Source organism: Alternaria novae-zelandiae (assembly GCF_023758075.1).
Source record: "Alternaria novae-zelandiae strain BMP 2774 chromosome Unknown scaffold_2, whole genome shotgun sequence".
Lineage (NCBI taxonomy): Eukaryota > Fungi > Ascomycota > Dothideomycetes > Pleosporales > Pleosporaceae > Alternaria > Alternaria novae-zelandiae.
The window spans coordinates 1,958,957-1,980,023 of NW_026056962.1; the positions used below are offsets into that span (position 1 = coordinate 1,958,957).

The following is a 21,067-nucleotide window of genomic DNA, read 5'->3' on the forward strand; positions in this document are numbered from 1 at the left end:
GTTGTGCTTCACGCGCAGCCATTCAACATGTACTTCCGGCCGGGATATGTGGTGGTGATTGTTGGGGCGATACTCACGACGATGTCGACCGTCATCGTAGCGTTGCGGTAGGACTAATTGGCGTTGATGTGATATGGCAACAGGCTGACGTCCTCGAACAGATACTATTGCAGATGGTTTTTGATGGGAACTGTCAGTGCTAGCGATCACCTCATGTTTGTGGCTCTTGTAAGTCTGAGCCTCGTCTCCTCGACGATAAAGCTAATGAGATGCAGGTAGTTACATGGGGCAACTTCGTGGTGAACTTCTATCAAGATGAGACCAGCGCCCATACTCGTCCAAGCTATCTATTCAATCCAGTGAGAGAAACCAAAGTTCAGCCAACAACAATGTCTAACATCCATCCAGGAGAAGCGGCCCCTGATCGAGCCGCAAGTCCGTGGCAATCTCATATCATGGTGGGTCTACCGCTTGACCTATACCATCGGGCTGGGCTTCGTCAAGCTCAGTATCCTCTTCTTCTATCGCGCCATCGCCGCGAACCGCACGTTCCGCAAGCTCGTTTATGCTACGATCGCTTTCGTCTGCATGTACACGTTTGCTGCAAGCATGGCATCTACCTTCCAATGCGAGAACCCATCAGACGCTTGGTCGACAACCAACTACTTCGCTCAGTTCGATCGCAACCCAAACGCACACCGAAAGCCAGTCAAATGCTTCGACCCCATCAAGCTATGGGTGTTCTCCTCGGCATCCAACCTGATAACCGATATCATCATCCTCATGCTTCCCCTTCCGACACTTCTCAGTCTTCGCATAGCTATGACCAAGCGTCTAGCACTCATCGGCATCTTCTCAGTTGGCATCATGGCCATAACCGCATCGTCCGTACGCATGTGGGTCATGATGCTGTGGGCTGAGTCGCCCTCCAACTCTGCGCGCTTTGGAAACGACCTACTTCTGTGGGGTCAGGTTGAGACCAACAGCGGCATAATCTCTGCATCTATACCATTCCTGCGTCTCTTGTTTCGCAGTACTCAAAAGGAAGAACGAAGCGCAACGCCAGTAAAGGTCAACAGAGTGCCATCGCGGCCTGTTCAGATCGATGCCTTTAGCCAGCACAAAGCGCTCGATATGGGCGAATGGCCGCTCCAGGACGTCAAGAGAGCCAGTGAGCAGGACAATTGCTTCATCACGATACACGAAGAGACAATGCGTACTAGAGGTTCTGCTTGGGGGCCCTTCATCACCATACCGGAAAGTCTGAGCTCAGCTAGTAGGGGCGAGACATTGCTAGAACCACAACAGCATCCGCACATGACGGTCTGAGGAGCTCAGGGTTGCCTTCTTGTATTTGTAACGATAATGATAATCTGCCTTTAATGAAGCTCATATTTTTTTCCCTCAAGAATGTAAGCAACTCGTAATAGCTGTGTCACTTGTGAACTGCACAGACTGCGCTGGTCTCATGAACACAAATGTCGCGTTCTGTATGCACATTGGCAGCTGCAGGAAGACATTCGTCACGGCCGACTGCGGCCATGTCTAACATCGGGTGTTGCATGAGGGGGGCAGGATGACATGGGTTTAACGATGCCGCCTTGCCATTTGAGGCTAACACCGGGCGGAGCTATCCACCTGGGCGTCAGCGGCGATCTCATGCGGCTGTCCAGAGAGCGATGGAGAGGTCACGTAGACGCCCGCGTTATACTCAACCGCTTTCACCGTCGTGCTCGTAGCTACAGAGCCGTTGTTTATCGCAGCACACCAATCGCACCTGTGGATCTCCCCCACATCTCGGCTTAAGTAGCAGGCCCTTGTTTACCCACCTGCATCGTGGCTTCCTCACGCTTAACCAAGCTATTCCTCGCCGCTGTCGCTCTCTTCATCGCAACATCCGCCATCCTGGCTTCAATCCGACTCGGCGGCCGCGTACCATCTATACTGCAATACGTCAAGCCCTCGCCTCTACGGCATCCCCTCTACACACAACCGTTTAGGCCACTCACCAACTCCACCATGGCTCCCTCGCAATACAAGACACCGCCGCAGTTGCCGCCCAAGTTCACGGCTACCAAGGAGAGCTTGGTGAATGACGCAAAGCGACTGGTATGTGCAGCTCCGTGATTCCAAAGCTTCCGCTCGCAATTACTGCTGCCGACCCCGCCGGAAGGGTACATCGACCAAATGCTGACGCTTGCCCCAGATCGACAGGTCACGAGGTGTCCAAGATGCCATTGTCCGCGACGTGAAGCCCGAGAGCGCCAACTTCGCAAACGTACTCCTTCCCATCGCCCGCGATGACAACAAGATGGCCATCGAATCGCATATCCTCGGCTTCTACAACGCCGTGTCGACAAGCAAGGAGCTCCGCGATGCGTCCAGCGAGGTGGAGCAGATGCTCGACGACTTTGGTATTGAGTCGTCTATGCGCGAGGACGTCTTCAACCTCATCGATGCAGTACTGAAGAAGGGCGAGGACCTAGACCCGGAGTCCCGACGGCTGCTCGAGAAGGACCACAAGTCGTTCATTAGGAATGGTCTGAATCTTCCCGCGGGCCCCAAGAGGGATCGTTTCAAGGAGATCAAGCAGCGTCTGAGTCAGATCAGCATTGCTTTCCAGAAGAACCTTAACGAGGAAAGCGGAGGGTTGTGGTTTACACCCGAGGAGCTACACGGCGTGCCAGAAGATGTCCTCTCAGGACTTAAGAAGGGAGAGGGTAAATTCGACGGCAAGCTGTTCCTGACCTTCAAGTACCCCGACCTCTTCCCGACGCTCAAGTACGCGACGAACCCGGAGACGCGCATGAAGGTCTTTGTCGAGAATGAGAACAAGTGTAACGATAATGTGCCTCTGTTCAGGGAGGCCATCCTCCTTCGTGACGAAGCCGCCCGCCTTCTCGGCTACGACAACCACGCGCAATTCCGGATAGAAGATAAGATGGCGAAGACTACCAAGACAGTCGACGACTTCCTCGGTGACCTTCGCACTCGGCTTGCACCCGGCGGCAAGAAAGAGATTGAGAAGCTGATGGCGTTGAAAGAGCAAGATGTGAAGGAAAATGGACTTACCGGCCCGCTGACCAAAGACTACTACCTCTGGGACAACCGGTACTACGATCGTCTGTTACTGGAGAAGGACTATCAGTTGGACCACCAAGTCATTGCCGAATACTTCCCTCTGCAGACGACTATCCAAGGCATGTTGAAGATCTTTGAAGAGCTATTTGGTCTGGTCTTCGTTGAGATCGTTGGCGAGGAAGACAGGGCTGCCCTTGCTGATGGCGGTAAGGGTTCCGATATTGTCTGGCATGAGGAGGTGCAGATCTTTAGCGTTTGGGATGACAAGGGCGAGGGCGAGGGCTTTGTCGGCTACCTCTACCTCGATCTGTTCCCTCGGGACGGCAAGTACGGGTAAGTAAAGCCGCTGTACAACCTGCATATGAGATGAATACTGACTTATTGGTAGACATGCCGCCAACTTCAACCTCCAGCCTGGTTACATAGACGAGAACGGCAAGCGACGATACCCCGCAACGGCACTAGTCTGCAACTTCTCGAAGCCAACAAAGAAGAAGCCCTCGCTACTGAAGCACGATGAAGTCGTTACCCTCTTCCACGAGCTTGGACACGGTATTCATGACTTGGTATCGCGGACAACCTACTCTCGCTTCCACGGCACCAACACTGTTCGTGACTTTGTTGAGGCACCATCTCAGATGCTGGAGAACTGGTGCTGGACACCGTCGCAACTACGCTCTCTATCACACCACTACTCTCACATCTCTGCCGACTACGAGAAGGCGTATCTAGAGTCTTCAGGCGCCGACAAGAAGCCAGCGGAACAGATCCCCCAGTCACTCGTTGCAAAGTTGATCTCAACCAAGCATGTCAACGACGCCCTATTCAACTTGAGACAGTTGCATTTCGGCACCTTTGACATGGCTGTTCACGAGCCAGCCAGCCATGAGGAGCTTGAGAAGATGGATATTACTGAGAAGTACAACTCTTTGAGGCACGAGATCAGTCAGCTGAAGGGACCTGAGTCGTTGGAGGGTGATAAGAAGGGTGACTGGCACTGGGGTAACGGACAGGCTACGTTTGGCCACTTGATCGGTGGTTATGACGCTGGGTAAGTCACGTTCAATCACTTTACCAAACATTACATGCTAACCATCACAGCTACTACGGCTACCTCTCATCTCAGGTCTACTCCACAGACATGTTCTATACTGTCTTCAAGAAGGATCCCATGAACCCCACCGAAGGCCGTCGCTACCGGCACACGGTTCTCGAGCGTGGTGGTTCCAAGGAGGAGATGGATATTCTTGAGGAGTTCCTTGGTCGCAAGCCCCAAACCGAAGCTTTCTACAAGGAGTTGGGCATCTCGCAGTAGAGGCGCGGGAATGTGCGAGTTTCAGAAGATTACGTTAACAGGAGTGGACGACAGAGGTCAGGAATCATTGGCAATGAAGACCGCATTGGACGTGAAGGCTGGTCAAACGAGGATCTAGATATCGATGCGTGGGGGGCCCATTGGAAAGATGCGACTCCTATTGCTGAATGGAATGCAACGAAGGCGAGATGGTTCAGAAGGCGCGTGTTTGCTGCTGGGGGATACGTGGATACGGGACGTCCTTGGATTGGACCCAGATGAGGGTTTGTCAAGTACAACATCGCATCATGAGCCAACGCATTTTCAGCGGAGGTATAGTAGTCGTCCTGCCGGACTATTGCGTATTCATCTGAACTTTTGAGCATACCTGAACCACACCAGCCTCTATCATCGCATCTCACCTACACATTAAGATCCTATCGTACCGTCCTTCCCAATACATCACAAAAGAAGATGCCTAAAATCCCACGACCCTCTCTCTCCTCCATCTCCTCCTCTTTCACTTCCTGCTGCTATCTTCAGAAACCATGCGCCGTCCGCGACTGCCGTAATACTATTAGATGGAGACCAGATACGGGAAATCGCGGTGGATATCTGTGCAAGAGACATATGAAGGAGCTTAGGAAGGTTGCGGCGGTCATTATTGATGATTGGCTTGTTGAGCAGATGTTGGGCGATGGGCCTTTTGCTGGGAGGGGGGTGGCGTGGTGGTAGTTTGTTAAAGTATGCTCGCACGCCAGTTCATTAAAGCAAGATCACAGTACACGCTCGTAACTACTGGATATCTAGAGTGTAATTCCACTATGAAGGTCACAAAATACCACTGAAAGAGCCTACGTGGTAATCATTTGACGCGTCCAGGGAATTGCGGGCAGGTGCTGGTGGGCCACCACGCTAGCGTTATCGCGGAATTGCGTCCGCGATGCCCGCAACACCGATAAGACGCGTCAAGCACGTCTCGCCAACCTCCCCGACGTTACACCGAACAGAGGCGCCGCTTTCAACACGAACATTATGATCTCAACGGCATACGTTCAACCTGACGACTCATGTTGACGCGTCTAAATTGAGCGTAGCAAGCTTCAAGGGATCTGGGCACAGCAGATCGGCTCATCAACCACCCGTCTAGCACCACCCGGGCATGCACCATGGCTACCGTGACTCGTAAAGCACCAGATACACATGTCTGGTTTGGAGTCAGGTACACTATCACGGCATGATTCCGCCTACATCTACGACCGGCGTCGGGATGGCTGCAGAACCCTCTTCCTTTGCCGTTCCCCGCAGAACCGGTTCCTCTAATTCGTATAACCCGCCTCATGATTGGACGAGATAGGACACTATACGCAGAACGTGAGAGAAAGGCCCTAGGATCACTGACACACGTTCAACATGGAGCCCCTCTGCTAATGGAAAGATGCGGCGCAGAGATAAGCATATCTTGACAGGCATGCCACTGCTTCCTGATTAGGTTACAGTCGCTTCACCAGTCCAGGTTGTTCGGATTGGTTCCGCGCATCAACGACCATGATTCTATTGAACATGCGGCTTGAGCGTTTTCTCTTCTTCCTATCGGACTAACCGTCTACTGCGCTGTACAGAGCGAATGAACAGGAAAACCAACATGAGTTCTCGAAAAGATGTTGACGGCAAAGAGAATGAAGCGATGGCTCTGGACTTGCAACGGACCATGTCTGGGAAGCATGATCAGACGCAGGTCTCCGACCAGAAGCTTGAAGTAAGTTACGTCGAGACCGTTGATACCGTCTTACTTACCGAGCAGTAGCAAAACTTCAACGTCTTCTCCCTTATTTCTACGGCAACATCTCTGATCGCAACATGGGAAGCACTTGGGTCTACAATGGCCACCGGCCTCATATCTGGAGGCCCAGTGTCTCTGGTGTATGGATACCTACGTTCGTCTTCCAATCTGCTGGCTCGAATCGGCCTCTGATACAGATACGACAGTCGCGATCATAGGGACATTGGCAACAGCGTTGTCGCTTTCCGAATTGGCCTCCATGTGAGTCGAGAGCTCCTCTGTGGATTGCTAAATTATCTGACCACCACTTTTCGCCAGGTACCCATCGGCTGGAGGGCAGTACTACTTCGTCGTCCAACTTGCTCCCAAGAAATTCAGAGCAGCATGGGGATATGCCTCGGGATGGATCTGCATATTCGCCTGGCAAACCTTCACTGCGGCTGCCCCGTTCCTTGGCGCAACGATGATTCAAGGTCTCGTCGTACTCAACTACCCGAGCTACTCGTATGAGAGGTGGCACGGAACGTTGATATATTGTGCCTTCCTTGGGCTTGCAGCACTTGTTAATGTTTTCGCTATCAGAATCATGCCTCTAATTTTGCATGCGACATTCGCGCTGCACGTCGGATTCTGGATCGTGCTGATCATTGTCATCTGCGTTATATCGCCCAGCAAAAATTCCGCGGAATTCGTCTTCACCACTTTTATCAACGAGTCGGGATGGAGTAGTGACGGCGTAGCTTTCAGCATTGGTTTGCTGAGTAGCACATACGTGCTTGCGGGTTCGTCACGCCCATTTTCAACAATGGTACAAAACTGACAGTACGACCAGGATACGACAGCGCGACCCATCTCACCGAAGAGATCAAGGACCCCGAACGCAACGTTCCGCGAGCCATGTTGGCATCAATCATCATCAACGGCGCACTAGGATTCGGGTTCCTGCTCGTTGTACTGTTCTGTATGGGTGACATCACTGAAGCGATGGAAACAACAACCGGATACCCCATCATCGAGATCTTCTACCAGATCAGTCGCAGCAAGGCGGCGGCGTCAGCCATGACCTGCGCCCTCATAGTCATAGCAGCATTGGCAACGGTGCCTCTTCTCCTGACCGCCTCTCGAATGTTGTGGTCTTTTGCCCAGGACGCTGGACTACCTTGCTCGAAAACGCTATCCCGTGTCGACAGCAAACATCATGTACCTCTACCAGCGATAGCGGTCACCAGCGTCTTTCTCATCTTGATCGGCCTCTTAAACATCGGTTCCACTACTGCTTTCAACGCTATCGTATCACTCGGCACAGTCGGTCTGTACATCTCATATTTGATGCCGATATTGCTCATATTTTACCGGCGGATCGCTCGTCCGACATCATTGCCATATGGCCCCTTCAGGCTCGGGAAACTGGGTGTGGGTGTCAACCTTGTTTCTATCATTTACACTGTCTACGTGTCTATCTTCCTTCTCTTTCCGCCATATCAACCCGTCACGGCCCAGAACATGAACTATGCGCCGGTCGTGCTTGGAGGCGTTCTAGTGCTGAGTGCTGTGTGGTGGTGTGTCAAAGGGAAAAGGCAGTTCGTTGGGCCGGTGCTGGATACGATTGAAGGCTGGCCCGCCGTTAGCGATGCGAGAGTTTAGAGGCGCCATCGTCGCCATCAGATTTCGTCGAGATGTGTACAAAAGAGGTTATGGTCAACAAACGGGGCAGCAATACTTGATAGACTTAGTGATTTACTCTTGTAGTGACGTCTATCTGTCAAAGCTACAAACGAGATCGGCCAATTTGAGAAGTGAAGAATATACAGAGAAAAGAAAGTCCCGCGTTTACACACGGCACAGCTTGCCGTTCTCGTTGGGCAGGCCGTCTACACTCTCTACCTTCCACCTCTCGCTACCGACACCGGTAGTTGCAAAGAAAACATCCTGAGGGTCAAGCTTCTTCTTCAATTCCAACAACTTGGGGTAATTGTCACCAAAGAACGCATTTCCGAAGTCAGGCTCGAGACGATCAGCCTCAGCGAGGTAGGATCCAGCACCAGGGCTGATGTCTCTCCAGGCCTGCATGTCGCCTGCCTGGAACTCCTTGCGGATCCTCAGGATCTCCTCGGCGGTGCTGTTGATGGGCCAGCGCACAGATTGCATGCTGAAGGAGACAAGCGGGCGCCAGTGAGTGTTGACAGCGTTGTCGGTGTTGTATGGATCCTTGGCCTGCATGTTGAAGTGGACTTGAACGCGGTTCTTCTCGCTCGATCGGCGGATGTTCTCGTATACTTCTTGACGCTTCTCGGCTGTCTCGAAGTTGGCGCGAGGGAAGAGGCGCGATGCGGTCGCTACATTGGGCTTTTGAACGGCCTCGAGAGGGAAGGACGAACGCCACGCGTCGTAGTAGTTGTCGAAGTGGGTGATGTTGGGGTCATACTTGACACCCAAGTCATCGAGCTTGTTGAACCAAGGCTGCAAGAGTGCGGTTGCTTCCTCTACGTTCTTGCCGGGTGCGAAGAAGGGCGAGAAGGCGAACGCAAAGGTGCCGTTCGACGGAATCAGAGTCCAGTATGTGTATGTACCGGCATCGGCGTTGTCGATCCACAGGTCGACGTATGAGCGGATGGCGGCCCAGAACGTCTCGTTGCCTGTGTCCTTGGAGTTGAAACCAAAGCGGGAGGCTGTGACCTCGAGGTCGGGGTGGGCCTTGACGGTCACGGAGGTGACGACGCCAAAGGTACTGCCTCCACCGCCGCGCAGGGCCCAGAAGAGATCGGTGTTAGAGGTAGAGTTTGCAACAACAAACTCGCCATCCGCCCTAACGACCTCCATGGAGAGCACGCTGTCAGCTCCAGTGCCGTACAATCCGGTCAATGGAGAGTGACCACCTCCTTGAATGTATCCACCCATGACTCCGACCGTCTCGCCCTCGCCACCAACGACGATTCTACCCTTCTCAGCGGCAGCCTTGTAGATCTCGAAAGCCTGGACACCGACACCACTCTTGAATGCAGGGCCAGTGTAGTTGAGCTTCTCATCGACATATTCTTCGATGTACTCGATGTCCTTCATGTTGTGCGTCCAGATGCTGAGAGCATCCTTGCCACCACTCTTGCCGAGGAAGTCGTGGCCGGTGTTCTTGACGACGAGTCTGACACCCGAATTACGAGCAAAGTTGACGGCGAGCTGGACGTGCTTGGGTTCGGTCGCGTTGACAACATACATGGGGAAGCCTCCACGAGTGCAGCCATGCGAGTCGTAGAGAACCGGTGGGGCACAGGTCAGGCCTTGAGCGACTGGGGACATCATCTCAATAGGGTCGATCATATGGATATACGACTTCTGCCATGCTGCCACAGTGTACTCGGAGCATTTTGCAGCGTTGTAATCTTCGCCAGGGTAGCACACTGCTGCCAACGGAGTAGGTGCACTGATGACGCGGTCGCCAGTGAGTTTGCTGAGCTGGGACCAGGCTTCATCGGAAGGCCATTGGGGGTCATCAGGGTAGACTTTGCATCTCGAAGAGTTCGTTGGTGTTGTAGCGTCGAGCGAGCCGGGGAGAAAGAGGGACCTGACTGCTGAAGTGACGCCTTGGAGGTCTACATCTACGTTGAGGGTGTTGGTTCCAGCCTTAGCCGAAAGGACGGGTGATGCCGTGGTTGACGTTGCAGCCAAAACTGCGAGCCACATAGCGATGGAAGCCATTTTGAATAGTTCGTCGGTGTAAAACGACGACTCAGTGTTTCACCAAGGGGTACCAGTCTTTGGCAATTGATCGTCTCCCGTTGAACGGCTGCAGATCTACATGTCTGTCAGAAAGTTTCTTTTTGCCATTGACGGCCGTTACTCACTGTACCTTTCCCCTGGGGCTTGCGGCTGGTCTGCGGATGACGGACCGTTGCGCACTGAGACGAGAAACAAGGCGATAGTCATAATGGTCATCTTACGGACTGACTCGATATAGGAGGCGTCGTCCAATAACCTGAGCTTGGCGAGATGTAGGCTAATGTTCTTTGCCCAGAGTGTGACCGCTGATCTTGGCTGGAAAGATTGTTGACAGCTGAGATAACCGGGGGCGACGACATGGTATTCAAGTAATCACGGCATCGCAACCTATCCAGGCAATTCATGAGTGTCCATGTATGCAGATGTTGCGTGGTACGGCGTATCTCACATGCATATTCTATATATTGGACCTATCGCAAGAAGCGATCAGCAATGATTATGCGAATTCTGCACTCGTGAGGCAGTCCCTGGAATATCGACTATGCCCACGTGCGCTCGAATATGTCGTTGGGACTAGTCTCAGGCACATCGTTACTCGAGTCGTGAGGCTTGCCGCCCAGGGTCTGCCTGTTGGTGCCGGCGTAGCTGCCGGTAGTGCAAAGTCTGAGAGTCATGTACGCACGCAAGCGCGAAGCTGCCGCGATTGCCTGACAACGGACCTGCAGCAGTGGAGCTCACAAGTAGTTCTAAAACACGCGTTCATGATAACGGCTTGGAATGGTGTCAGTTATTTCTCGGCCATCAATTGCAATTGAGTGCAGTGAGGATGACTACGCGTCTGGCAGGAGCCGCGTCAGACGGGTCGGACAATAAACTAGTCCCGGGGGGATCGCCTCCGTTAGCCACATGGCCGCCGACCTCCAAGCCTTCAACGCCAACAACGCCATAATCCTGAAGATCGGCATACTTACTTCCCCTAATCGCAAGTGGCTCAAAACATCGATTCGCTCACTTTGCAATCGCAATCGAAATTCCTAGTGGCAGTGGCTCAATTGTCCATGGTTGCGTCCAGACCATCGACCAGCCAACAACTGGGCGGACAGGCCTCCAGCCGGAAGATTGCGACCGTGTCCAGGGCTGCCCTTGACATGTCAGCCCAAATTCGGACCGTGAGGAACCGATTTGGACTTCGTGAGACGCTCTAGTCCTCATTCTGGTCAAGCGAGAGGGGAAGACACGAGCGGGAGTCGACTACTGTTGCCGCGGCTGTGGTGTGCATAATGGACCGCCTCGCTTTGGACGACGCCTCTGGTTCCTGGCAGGTTTTTATCCTTGAGACGACAAGAGTCTAGAGCAGCGGCTAGTCCGAGGCAACCTTTCACCTCGCCGTGCAGTGACAGCATCCGTCTTGGCCACCAAACATCCAATCCTGACACCAAGGGAGTGTACGTGCGACTTCCCGCGTGGACGCGCGACATATACTAGTCACATAGCGAGGAAAACTCGAAGGCGTCCAGTGCGGGTACATTCGACTTTTCCTTGGGTGGGCCAATAACACCTACAATATCCGTCACACTTCAGATCCTCACTCTTTGCGTCGTTACTCCACGTTCGCTTCTCGGTGCGATCATCCGTCGTGGACCCACGATCTTCATAAGCCCTCTGGTTCATCCGGTTCACGATCCACTGGACAGGCCAACATTGAACTCCACGTTGTGGGCTTCAACGGCTACTGCGCACCAACGGACTGAGCGCTCCACAGTCGCACGACGCTGGCGACAAACACCAGCAGGACTATGGTGGAAAGCCGACAACCCGAGGTCCTGGCCATCATCGGTACTTTCACAGTCGTCGCCTCTCTCACAGTCTTCCTCAGGGTATGGTCGCGGTACCTCGGACGCAACTTTTGCTGGGACGACCACCTTATCTTGATAGCCTTTGTCCTCCTCATACTAGATACTCTGGCAACATGGATGTACATTGTACTGAGCGGCACCGGCTATCATGTCTATGATCTGCCCAAGAAGTCCGTGGCGGAACAGCTCGTTGCGATACGATGGAACTTCGCAGTACAGATGATGTACCACCCACGTACGTATATCGGATCTGCAGGAAATTCCGGAAAGTGCTGACATGTGGCGTCTGCTTCTAGTCATGGGATTGATTCGAGCTTCCATCATCATGTTCCTCTTCCGCATGAAAGATAGTCGGCGGCGCGTACGATACCCGTTACACCTTACTTTCTGGCTGAACATCATATACTCCGTCGGGTCGACTATAGTCAATGTCGTGCAGTGCACGCCTTGTGCCTACGCTTGGTCCAGACCCGCCATGGATAGCATCGATGCCAACGGAAATGTTGTACCTGGTGGTACTTGTATCGATGCGCGTACCTTTGTACTCGTATCGTGTGGTTTGTCCATCTTCATGGACCTCATCATCATCCCAATCCCTTCTATCATGGTATGGGGCCTCCAAATGCATCGTCGTACAAAGCTCCTAGTCGTCATTGTCATGAGCCTGGGATGGATCGCGACAGGCGTCTCGATCGGCAGATTCATCGTATACTACTACCGGTTTGCTCCCACCAACAAGGATCGCACATGGGATATTGGTATCGGAATCAGCATCGCTGAACCAGCTGTCCACATCATGACAGCATGCGCGCCAGCGACCAAGTGCCTCTTCCGAACCCTGTTCCCGCAATATGGCACCGGCCGGAACACCTCTTACTACGAAGACCGTACCGCGGGCACAATGCGACCGAGCACCAAGGTCTTCGGGAACTTCAACTTCGGGCTATCCAATAACCCAGATGACGAGATCACCATCCAGGAACTGGGAGGTGCCCCTCGGACTGCCCCACTTCCACCCGTAAAGGACGAGTGCGAATATGGATTGAAGGCAATGGGAAGCTTCGAATCCAAGGAGTTCGTTGCCAGAGGATTGGGGAGGAAGAAGAGCTGCTCAAAAACCGCATGCACAGAAGCTAGTGAGCCCGTAGAGGCCGAGCCAGAGCATTGCCTGGGGCAAGCTCGGTGATTGTACTTTAAGTCTGCGTTGATGAGCGATGATAGCGTTTGAGATACCAGGTGAAGATATTCACACTCCTTTAGCACATAGTAGTAATCGATGACGTCTACGGCCAATTGAGATTCGTGCGTATGATTGTTCCCTCGCGTTGACCTGGCTGTAGGTGGAAGGTGGCGGGGCACGCGTGGGCGCGCTGCCACGTGAAGACCTAGCGCGATTTGGTGGGCGGTACCGAGACCCTTGCCCATGTGAGACGGAACAACAAACATTAGCAGCGACGCATTCCAGCACGACAGCACATGCAGCCACCATGAGGATTATAGAACTCGTAATCGATGTAGGCGACCCCGAGCTCTACAGTAGTCGCTTCCTAACACGCGCATAGGGCTACAAGTCATACGCTGTTCGCACCGTCATCTCTGGCTGGTAGGGCTTGTTTACGCTCCCCGCACGTAACGACACGACTGACAGCCGACCAGGGACGAGAGCTTCAACTCAATCACGGGACTAAACGGATCCGGAAAGTCGAACATTCTCGATTCGATATGTTTCGTACTCGGAATCAACAACTTGAGCGTGGTGCGGGCGCAGAACTTGCAGGTGAGTGTGGACAGCAAGATGTACGCGATACGAGAGCGCTGATGATACTGCAGGATCTCATCTACAAGCGCGGCCAAGCGGGTGTCACCAAAGCGAGCGTTACCATCGTGTTCGATAACCGCGACAAATCGAAGAGCCCTGTCGGCTTCGAGGAACATGCACAGATTTCAGTGACAAGGCAGATCGTGCTCGGAGGAGCGAGCAAGTACCTCATCAATGGACACCGCGCGCAACAACAAAGCATACAGAACCTGTTCCAGTCTGTACAGCTGAACATCAACAATCCGAATTTCATGATTGCACAAGGAAAGGTCATGCAGGTGCTGAACATGAAGGCCAAAGAGATTTTGGCTATGCTGGAAGAAGCCGCTGGAACACGCATGTTCGAGGACAGGCGGGACAAGGCATACAAGACCATGGCTAAGAAGGAAATGAAGGTGCAGGAGATTACGGAGCTACTGCGAGACGAAATCGACCCGAAGCTCGAGAAACTGCGAATGGAGAAGCGTGCCTTCTTGGACTTCCAACAGACACAGAGCGAGCTCGAGCGCCTTACGAAGCTAGTCGTCGCTTACGACTACATACGATACAACGAGCGATTACAACAGTCTGCCGAAGACCTCGAAGCCAAGAAGCAAAGGGCGAAAGACCTCGACGCGTCTGCTGTGCGCATGAAGAAGGAGATTGAGAACCTCCAGGAGGACATCAAACAGACAAAGGCAACACGAGAGAAGGAGCTGCGCAAGGGCGGAAAGTTCCAGGCTCTGGAAGAGGAAGTCAAGACGCATTCGCACGAGATCGTCCGCCTGACGACAGTGCTAGACCTGAAAACGACGAGCATGGCCGAAGAGGTAGAACGGAAGGAGGGCGTCGAGAAGAGTGTCAAAGAATTGGAGAAGCTACTCCAGGAGAAGAAGCAGACGTACGAGAAGTTGCAAGAGAAGTACCAGACAGCCCACGCCGAGCTAGCGAAGCAGACGGAGGAGGTGGAGAAGAAGGAAGAGCTTCTTCAAACCCTACAGACAGGTGTGGCTTCTAAAGAAGGCCAGGAAGGCGGTTACCAGGGCCAATTGCAAGACGCCCGGAATCGCGCAAGCGCAGCCGCGACCGAGCAAGAGCAGAGTAAACTTCGGATATCACATCTTGAGAAGCAGATCAAGGAAGACGAACCGAAGGCGAAAAAGGCGAAAGAACAGAACTCCGGGCTCCTCAAAGACCTCGAGGCGTTGAAATCTCAAGCTCAGAAGCTAGAAGCGGATCTTGCGAAGCTTGGCTACAACGAAGGCCAGGAGGCCGACATGTATCAGCAAGAGTCGCATCTTCAGGCGCGCATACGCGAACTCCGACAACAGGCAGACGGCATGAGGCGACAGGTTGCGAACATCGACTTCAGTTATAACGACCCCTCCCCGAACTTCGATCGGTCTAAAGTGAAAGGTCTGGTCGCTCAGCTCTTCACCCTAGAAAAGGAGCATACCCGAGCAGGTACCGCTCTGGAAATCTGCGCTGGTGGTCGGTTGTACAACGTTGTCGTCGACTCAGCTGCTACCGGCAAGCAACTTCTCGAGAACGGCAAGCTGAAGAAGCGAGTGACGATCATTCCACTCAACAAGATTGCAGCTTTCAAGGCGTCGGCAGAGAAGATTGGGGCTGCTCAGAGGATCGCGCCAGGGAAAGTCGACCTGGCATTGTCGTTGATCGGATATGAGCACGAGGTCAACGCGGCCATGGAGTACGTCTTTGGGTCCACACTCGTCTGTGAGGACGCGGAGACCGCTAAGCGCGTGACCTTCGATCCTGCAGTTCGCATGAAGAGTGTCACTCTGCAAGGCGACACATACGATCCTGCTGGTGTTCTGTCTGGTGGTAGCGCACCTCAGTCTAGCGGAGTTCTCATTACTCTCCAGAAGCTCAATGAGATTACGACAGAGCTGAGTTCGCAAGAAGCCCAGCTTCAGTCGCTACAGGCCACCATGGCCAAAGAGAAGAAGAAGTTGGATGCTGCTCGTAAATCAAAACAGGAGCTCGACCTCAAGAGGCACGAGATCAAGCTCACTGAGGAGCAGATTGGTAGCAACTCTTCCTCATCTGTAAGTGATGACTCCTGGAATACGAACCTGGGGCTTTGCTAATTATGAATTAGATCATCCAAGCCGTAGAAGAGATGAAGCAGACCATTGCTCAGCTCAAGGAAGACATAAAAGCGGCAAAGACTCGCCAAGACGAGGCCAACAAGGACGTCAAACGTATCGAACGCGACATGAGCGAGTTCAGCAATAACAAGGACAGCAAGCTTGCTGAACTACAGTCATCGCTAGACAAGCTCAAGAAAGCTTTGAACAAGAACAGCGCTTCGATCAAGCCCCTGCAGACCGAGATGCGCGAAGCTATGGTCGAGTCCGAGCAATGCGGGAGTGACCTGGCGGCAGCACAAGAGCAACTCGAAGAGGTTCAGACCAATCTGCAGTCGCAGCAAGCAGAAGTCGACGAGTTGCTAGCTGAGCAATCTCGTGTACAGGTTAGTTCTTTGGACCAATGTCACATGTCAATGCTAACTTCGCTAGGACGCCCATGACCTGGCTGCAGCCCACTTGAGAGACGAGCAAGCGAAACTCACAGGTTTCGACGAAGAACTCCGCTCACTTGAAGATGCCATAAGGTCGAAGAACTCATCCATCACTGAAGGCGGTCTGGAACAACAGAAGCTCGGCCATGAGATCGAAAGATTCCACAAAGAACAGGAGGGCGCAGCTAGCCATGTCAAGGCGCTCGAAAAGGAGTACGAGTTCATCGCGAGCGATTCTGAGCTCTTTGGACGTGCCGGCACTGTCTATGACTTCAAAGGCGTGAACATGGCCGACGCGAAAACCAGGCGAAAGTCCTTGGAAGAGCACTTCCAGCAGAAGAAGAACAAGATCAACCCCAAGGTGATGGCTATGATCGACAACGTTGAGAAGAAAGAGGCCAGCCTCAAGCGGAACATGTCGACAGTCATCCGAGACAAATCGAAAATCGAAGAGACCATCGTCAAGCTCGATGAGTACAAGAAAGAGGCGCTGCACAAGACCTGGACAATTGTCAATCGCGATTTTGGTCAAATTTTCAACGAGCTGCTGCCAGGAAGTTTCGCGAAATTGGATCCTCCTGAGGGCAAGACGATTTCTGATGGTCTGGAAGTCAAAGTCATGCTGGGCAAGGTGTGGAAGCAGTCACTGACAGAGCTGAGTGGTGGTCAAAGGTATGCACTCACCCGTACTCGCCCGGATCACATGCGCTAACATTTTCTAGATCACTTATCGCCTTATCCCTCATCATGGCCCTCCTCCAGTTCAAACCCGCACCCATGTACATTCTGGACGAAGTCGATGCCGCGCTGGACCTGTCGCATACACAAAACATCGGTCGTTTGTTCAAAACCCGCTTCAAGGGATCGCAATTTATCGTCGTCAGTTTGAAGGACGGCATGTTCCAAAACGCAAATCGCATCTTCCGCACACGGTTTGTCGACGGCACTAGTGTGGTGCAAGCCTCGTCGGGATCATCTGGATAGGTATTGGTGTTTGCGTAATGTGTTATGAGACATGGTTGGGATACCCGGTTTGCATGACTTGGTTTGCGGAGTGGAAAGATATCCGCGTAGTTTTGCATAGAATGGCGTTGGTGGAGTCTTGTTATGACACTAATGTCCCGGTTGGGAAGTTGGTATGCACATCCGCGGCCCAAACGGCCACTTCCTCGTTAAGATGTCTTGTCGTCCATGTCTCCTTCCTGATGCGGAAACCAAAGATACACGCTGCCTCTACATCCCAGTTCAGAGCAACACCATGCTTCCTACAGTTGCGCACTACCTATTCTTTCTGCGCACCCACCTACGATACACCTATTGACTTCACGAACGGGTTGATAATTGACATACCGTCCGCTAGATGCGTGATCGACTGGGCGCATACGCTTCAAATACATAACAGCGGCTTTCATCGCCGGTCCGCTCATGCTGTCGGCACCACTGACCAGGGCCCACGCAACCGATACCGCCGCGTATGCCTCTATCACACCTTCGGGCATACCAGGGCTGATCGCACCCTCTGCACACGATCTCGGTAGCTTCCTGGGCCCGAGCTCACCAACCTCTCTCACCAGACACTACACCTCACTCCAGGAACATGCCGACCAGATTGTTAGCACCGAGTCGTCAGAAAATGACGAAGGAATTACCCCAAGACGGCACGTCGACAGACGTGAGGGGTTTAGCTGGGACCATCGAGCAAGCCTTGGAAATGAGAGCAGGCACAGTCGCAACCCAATGGCGATGGAGCAGGAACGTCCGAAAACACCTCCACCGCTGGAAGAGATAATTCGAAGGACGACCATCGACGATGCGGACCACATCCAAAACAGCAAGCTGCAGCATATCGACAGTATGGAGTCGCGCAATTCTGAAACTACAGCTCGAACGGGTTCCTTTTCCACAGAAACCAATGATTCTTACGTCCGCGATCACAGAAGGTCATCTATAGCAGCTTTTGCCAAGGGCATCGTACGGCACGTACCAGAATTCAGGATGCTTCACCTGCCCGAAAGCAAAGATGACCAAGACCGACGAGATCCCCAGGAAGGAGGTCCACTCAAGTTACACAAGAAGGACCGCATGCTATCATTCGCTCCACTTCCTGTTGTCAAAGCAAAGGAGTCCTACGAGCAAGCATCAAAGCCATCTGTTGTTATCGAAGAGCCAACAACGCCAACAAAAAATACAAAAACCCCATCGTGCCCACAGTCCCCAACGGGAAAAGGCGGACTGCGGGACCGCAGAAAGGTCAATCTCGATCTTTCCATGCCAACCGTCATTCCAGACTTACCTGCTCGCGGCCGCTCACCCGTCGATATCATGGCTAACCTCGGTGCTCCACGCGCGCGAAGTCCGAAAACACCGTGGATCCGCAAAGAGCAGCCGAAATGGGAGCCAATGCCAATGGCCAAAGCCACACCAATCCTCGAAGAAGACTACATTCGGGACAGCGCCTCAGTGCTGAGGAATGACAACAAAGGTGGCATAGGGCTCCTGCCCGATACCGATGCGATCTTCTCATCGCAATCCCCGAAGTTCGAACGACCGCCACCGAAAGTACGAGATCGGTGTTACATTGATCGTCCGCGATCGAAGAGAACGAGAAGTGGCAGGAGTGAGAAGAGTGGTACGAGTGCCAGCGATTCGACGGTGGCCAAGACACCAGATGGGAGTTGGACCCCAGCAGAAGAGAAGATATGCAGAGAACAGCAAGCCCGAACAAAGGCAGAGTTGCAGCAGATAGCGAGCGAGTCCAAGGCGACACGTTCGCGCCGCTGGTTATGGATGAACAAGTCGAGTGACGATGCACCTCCCTCTCCTGGACCAGCGCAGTCTCTCACTCGTCGCTTCTCTTTCAATCCCTTCCGACGCTCAAACCGCATCTCCGACCAAAACGGCACAGAGGCTACCAAACAACAAACTCCATTTTCCTTCTTCCCTGCTCGGGGCAAACAAGTACCTCCAGTTAAGTCTCTCGCGCAAATGCATGCACCGCCGGCCTTCATCCCTCCAGGGCTTCAACGTGTACCAACCCCACCCATGTTCGACTCAAACGGCGAAGTCAAAGGCAAGCTAGCAGACTTCTTCTTCGACGTCCACGGCGGCGACGCAATCAACACACGCAACAAGCCCAAGTCCAGTCCAGGCGGCTACTGGGATTCCGATGCCCTACTCATGAGCCTAGCAAACGACATCGACAATCCCTCAGACGAAGCAGAAGACGAAGGTCCCTCCGGCCCCCGCAGCGACTTCATCAACCCACCCGTTGACTTTGGCCCGAGCAGCACCCTCACGGCAAGCACAAGCAACGAAATCGGCAACGCAGCAGGTTACCTCGGCGTAAAACCACCAGCCAGTCCCTCTCTAGCCGCCACATCCCCCATGCTGGGCCACGATGTCTGGTCCCGCATTCACCAATCGCACTACCCCGACACCCCCGACGAACGCACTCTCGCAGCGCTCGCCCGCCAGGAAGAAGAAGAGCGACGCAAGTTTGAATGGCTCGTCCCTGAACACCTTCCTAATAGTCCGCTGTGCCCTCTGCATCCGAAGTATAGGGGGCCCAGCGCGGACTTGTGTTACTGGCATGGACGCAGATCTGGTAATGAGATTAGGAAGGGGGAGTATGGGGGGTTGGGGGCGAAGGGGGTTTGGAATAGCGCGAGTGGGAGTAGTGGATATAGCCAGCATGACTATGGTTTTGGGGATAACGGAGTGGTAGGGGGTATGCCTAGGCTCGCGGGGACGCCGAGTAGGGAGGTGAAGAAGAGGAGATTGATCAGCTTGTCTAATTCTTAAGTGCTAGAGTTGCTGTTGATGTCAAGTTGGAAGGCCTTTTGAGACAGATGATGTTTACATACGAGAAGATGAATTCTAGACATGCAATTACCGTCTACTAAACCGTCGTACCTCATGAAATGCGCCAGCGAAAGAGCCCGTCTATCGTAATGCGAGTGCGCTCGGCACCATGCGCCGTTGTCCCTCAAGACTTCTTGTACGCACTAGCAGGCTTCGCTATCTTGCCGGCATCGCTCCACAACTGCTGCCTCTCACGGATGATCTGCTGCGCCCATGCCTTGACTTCCTCGCTCTTGATAACATCTGCGACCCACTGGAATTCCCCAAGGTCATTCTCGCACTTGTACGTGCGCTCGTATTCGACCATCTGAACGAGAAGCTCAATCTTGTCGATGTCGTGCACAAAGTGCGACTCAGCCGTCTCGCTGTCCTCGTATTCCTGCCATAACGCCCTAATGTCCTGGCCGTTGAGTCCACCGTTGAACTTGCCCAGCAGGTTTGTGCAGATGTAGTCCATGGTCTCGGTCTCTCTCCTGCTCTTCTCCTCCTTGGAGATTCCGTCTACAGGTGTAATGTCGCCGACAAGCGCCTCAGCCATGTCGTGGACCACAGCCATGCGACAGCATCGCGCGATATCGAGCTTAGAGCTTATCGATGCCGGGGCCATCATGGTGAGGATGCTCATGCGGTACATGTGGTCAGATATAGACTCGCCATCGCCGATTTCGAAACGCTGCCATCCCGCACGCTTGGTCGTCTTTAGGCGCTCGAGGAGGTGGAAGAAGGGGAGCGGTGAGTCGGTGTTTTCGGCGTACTTAAGTGCGTTCTCTGAAAGGACTTTGGGGTAGGTTAGCGCTATGTTGATGAAAAATATGAGGGGTAAGAGAGGTGTCGCATACGGACGAGCTATTGCTTGTTCATGACATACCACTCTCAACTGTCCACTTCTTCTGTTCTGCTTTCTTCGCGTCAAGTACACCGGCGTCAGGGTCGGGCACGCCGTTGACCTGGGTTGCTTCGTCGACTGTCATGATTGCTTGGTGTCTCGAATGGATTCGGGGCCGGAGGTTTATAGAGACCCAGAGGGGTGCGTGATTGTCTTATAAACGGTGACTGTTTGGTGAGTGAAGAATGGCGGGACAAGTGACGAAAGTCAGACAGGGAACAGAAGGCGCGAACGGACCTATCGATAACA

The 21,067-nt window shown here is 53.2% G+C and overlaps 6 protein-coding genes across 6 annotated transcripts; 4 read left to right on the forward strand and 2 right to left on the reverse strand.

Moving 5' to 3' along the window:
- Positions 1-81: 81 nt before the first annotated feature.
- Positions 82-1,329, forward strand: J4E88_001687 (uncharacterized protein; the record flags this gene model as incomplete). The annotated part of the gene is made up of 4 exons (XM_049395356.1): positions 82-107; positions 162-228; positions 276-359; positions 409-1,329. The coding sequence occupies 4 exons, from the start codon at positions 82-84 to the stop codon at positions 1,327-1,329; spliced, it is 1,098 nt and encodes a 365-aa protein (XP_049259220.1).
- A 690-nt stretch (positions 1,330-2,019) lies between these two features.
- On the forward strand, positions 2,020-4,396 carry J4E88_001688 (uncharacterized protein; the record flags this gene model as incomplete). Its single annotated transcript, XM_049395357.1, has 4 exons — positions 2,020-2,109; positions 2,207-3,414; positions 3,470-4,132; positions 4,183-4,396. The coding sequence occupies 4 exons, from the start codon at positions 2,020-2,022 to the stop codon at positions 4,394-4,396; spliced, it is 2,175 nt and encodes a 724-aa protein (XP_049259221.1).
- A 3,592-nt stretch (positions 4,397-7,988) lies between these two features.
- On the reverse strand, positions 7,989-9,851 carry J4E88_001689 (uncharacterized protein; the record flags this gene model as incomplete). Its single annotated transcript, XM_049395358.1, has 1 exon — positions 7,989-9,851. The coding sequence occupies one exon, from the start codon at positions 9,849-9,851 to the stop codon at positions 7,989-7,991; it is 1,863 nt and encodes a 620-aa protein (XP_049259222.1).
- A 1,817-nt stretch (positions 9,852-11,668) lies between these two features.
- J4E88_001690 (uncharacterized protein) lies at positions 11,669-17,055 on the forward strand (the record flags this gene model as incomplete). Its single annotated transcript, XM_049395359.1, has 8 exons — positions 11,669-11,963; positions 12,025-12,872; positions 13,291-13,331; positions 13,385-13,505; positions 13,559-15,595; positions 15,649-16,023; positions 16,070-16,743; positions 16,794-17,055. The coding sequence occupies 8 exons, from the start codon at positions 11,669-11,671 to the stop codon at positions 17,053-17,055; spliced, it is 4,653 nt and encodes a 1,550-aa protein (XP_049259223.1).
- Positions 17,056-17,808: 753 nt separating this feature from the next.
- Positions 17,809-19,679, forward strand: J4E88_001691 (uncharacterized protein; the record flags this gene model as incomplete). Its single annotated transcript, XM_049395360.1, has 2 exons — positions 17,809-19,578; positions 19,632-19,679. 2 exons carry the CDS (start codon positions 17,809-17,811, stop codon positions 19,677-19,679), a joined length of 1,818 nt encoding a protein of 605 aa, XP_049259224.1.
- Positions 19,680-20,056: 377 nt separating this feature from the next.
- On the reverse strand, positions 20,057-20,903 carry J4E88_001692 (uncharacterized protein; the record flags this gene model as incomplete). Its single annotated transcript, XM_049395361.1, has 2 exons — positions 20,057-20,709; positions 20,801-20,903. 2 exons carry the CDS (start codon positions 20,901-20,903, stop codon positions 20,057-20,059), a joined length of 756 nt encoding a protein of 251 aa, XP_049259225.1.
- Between the last annotated feature and the right edge of the window lie 164 nt (positions 20,904-21,067).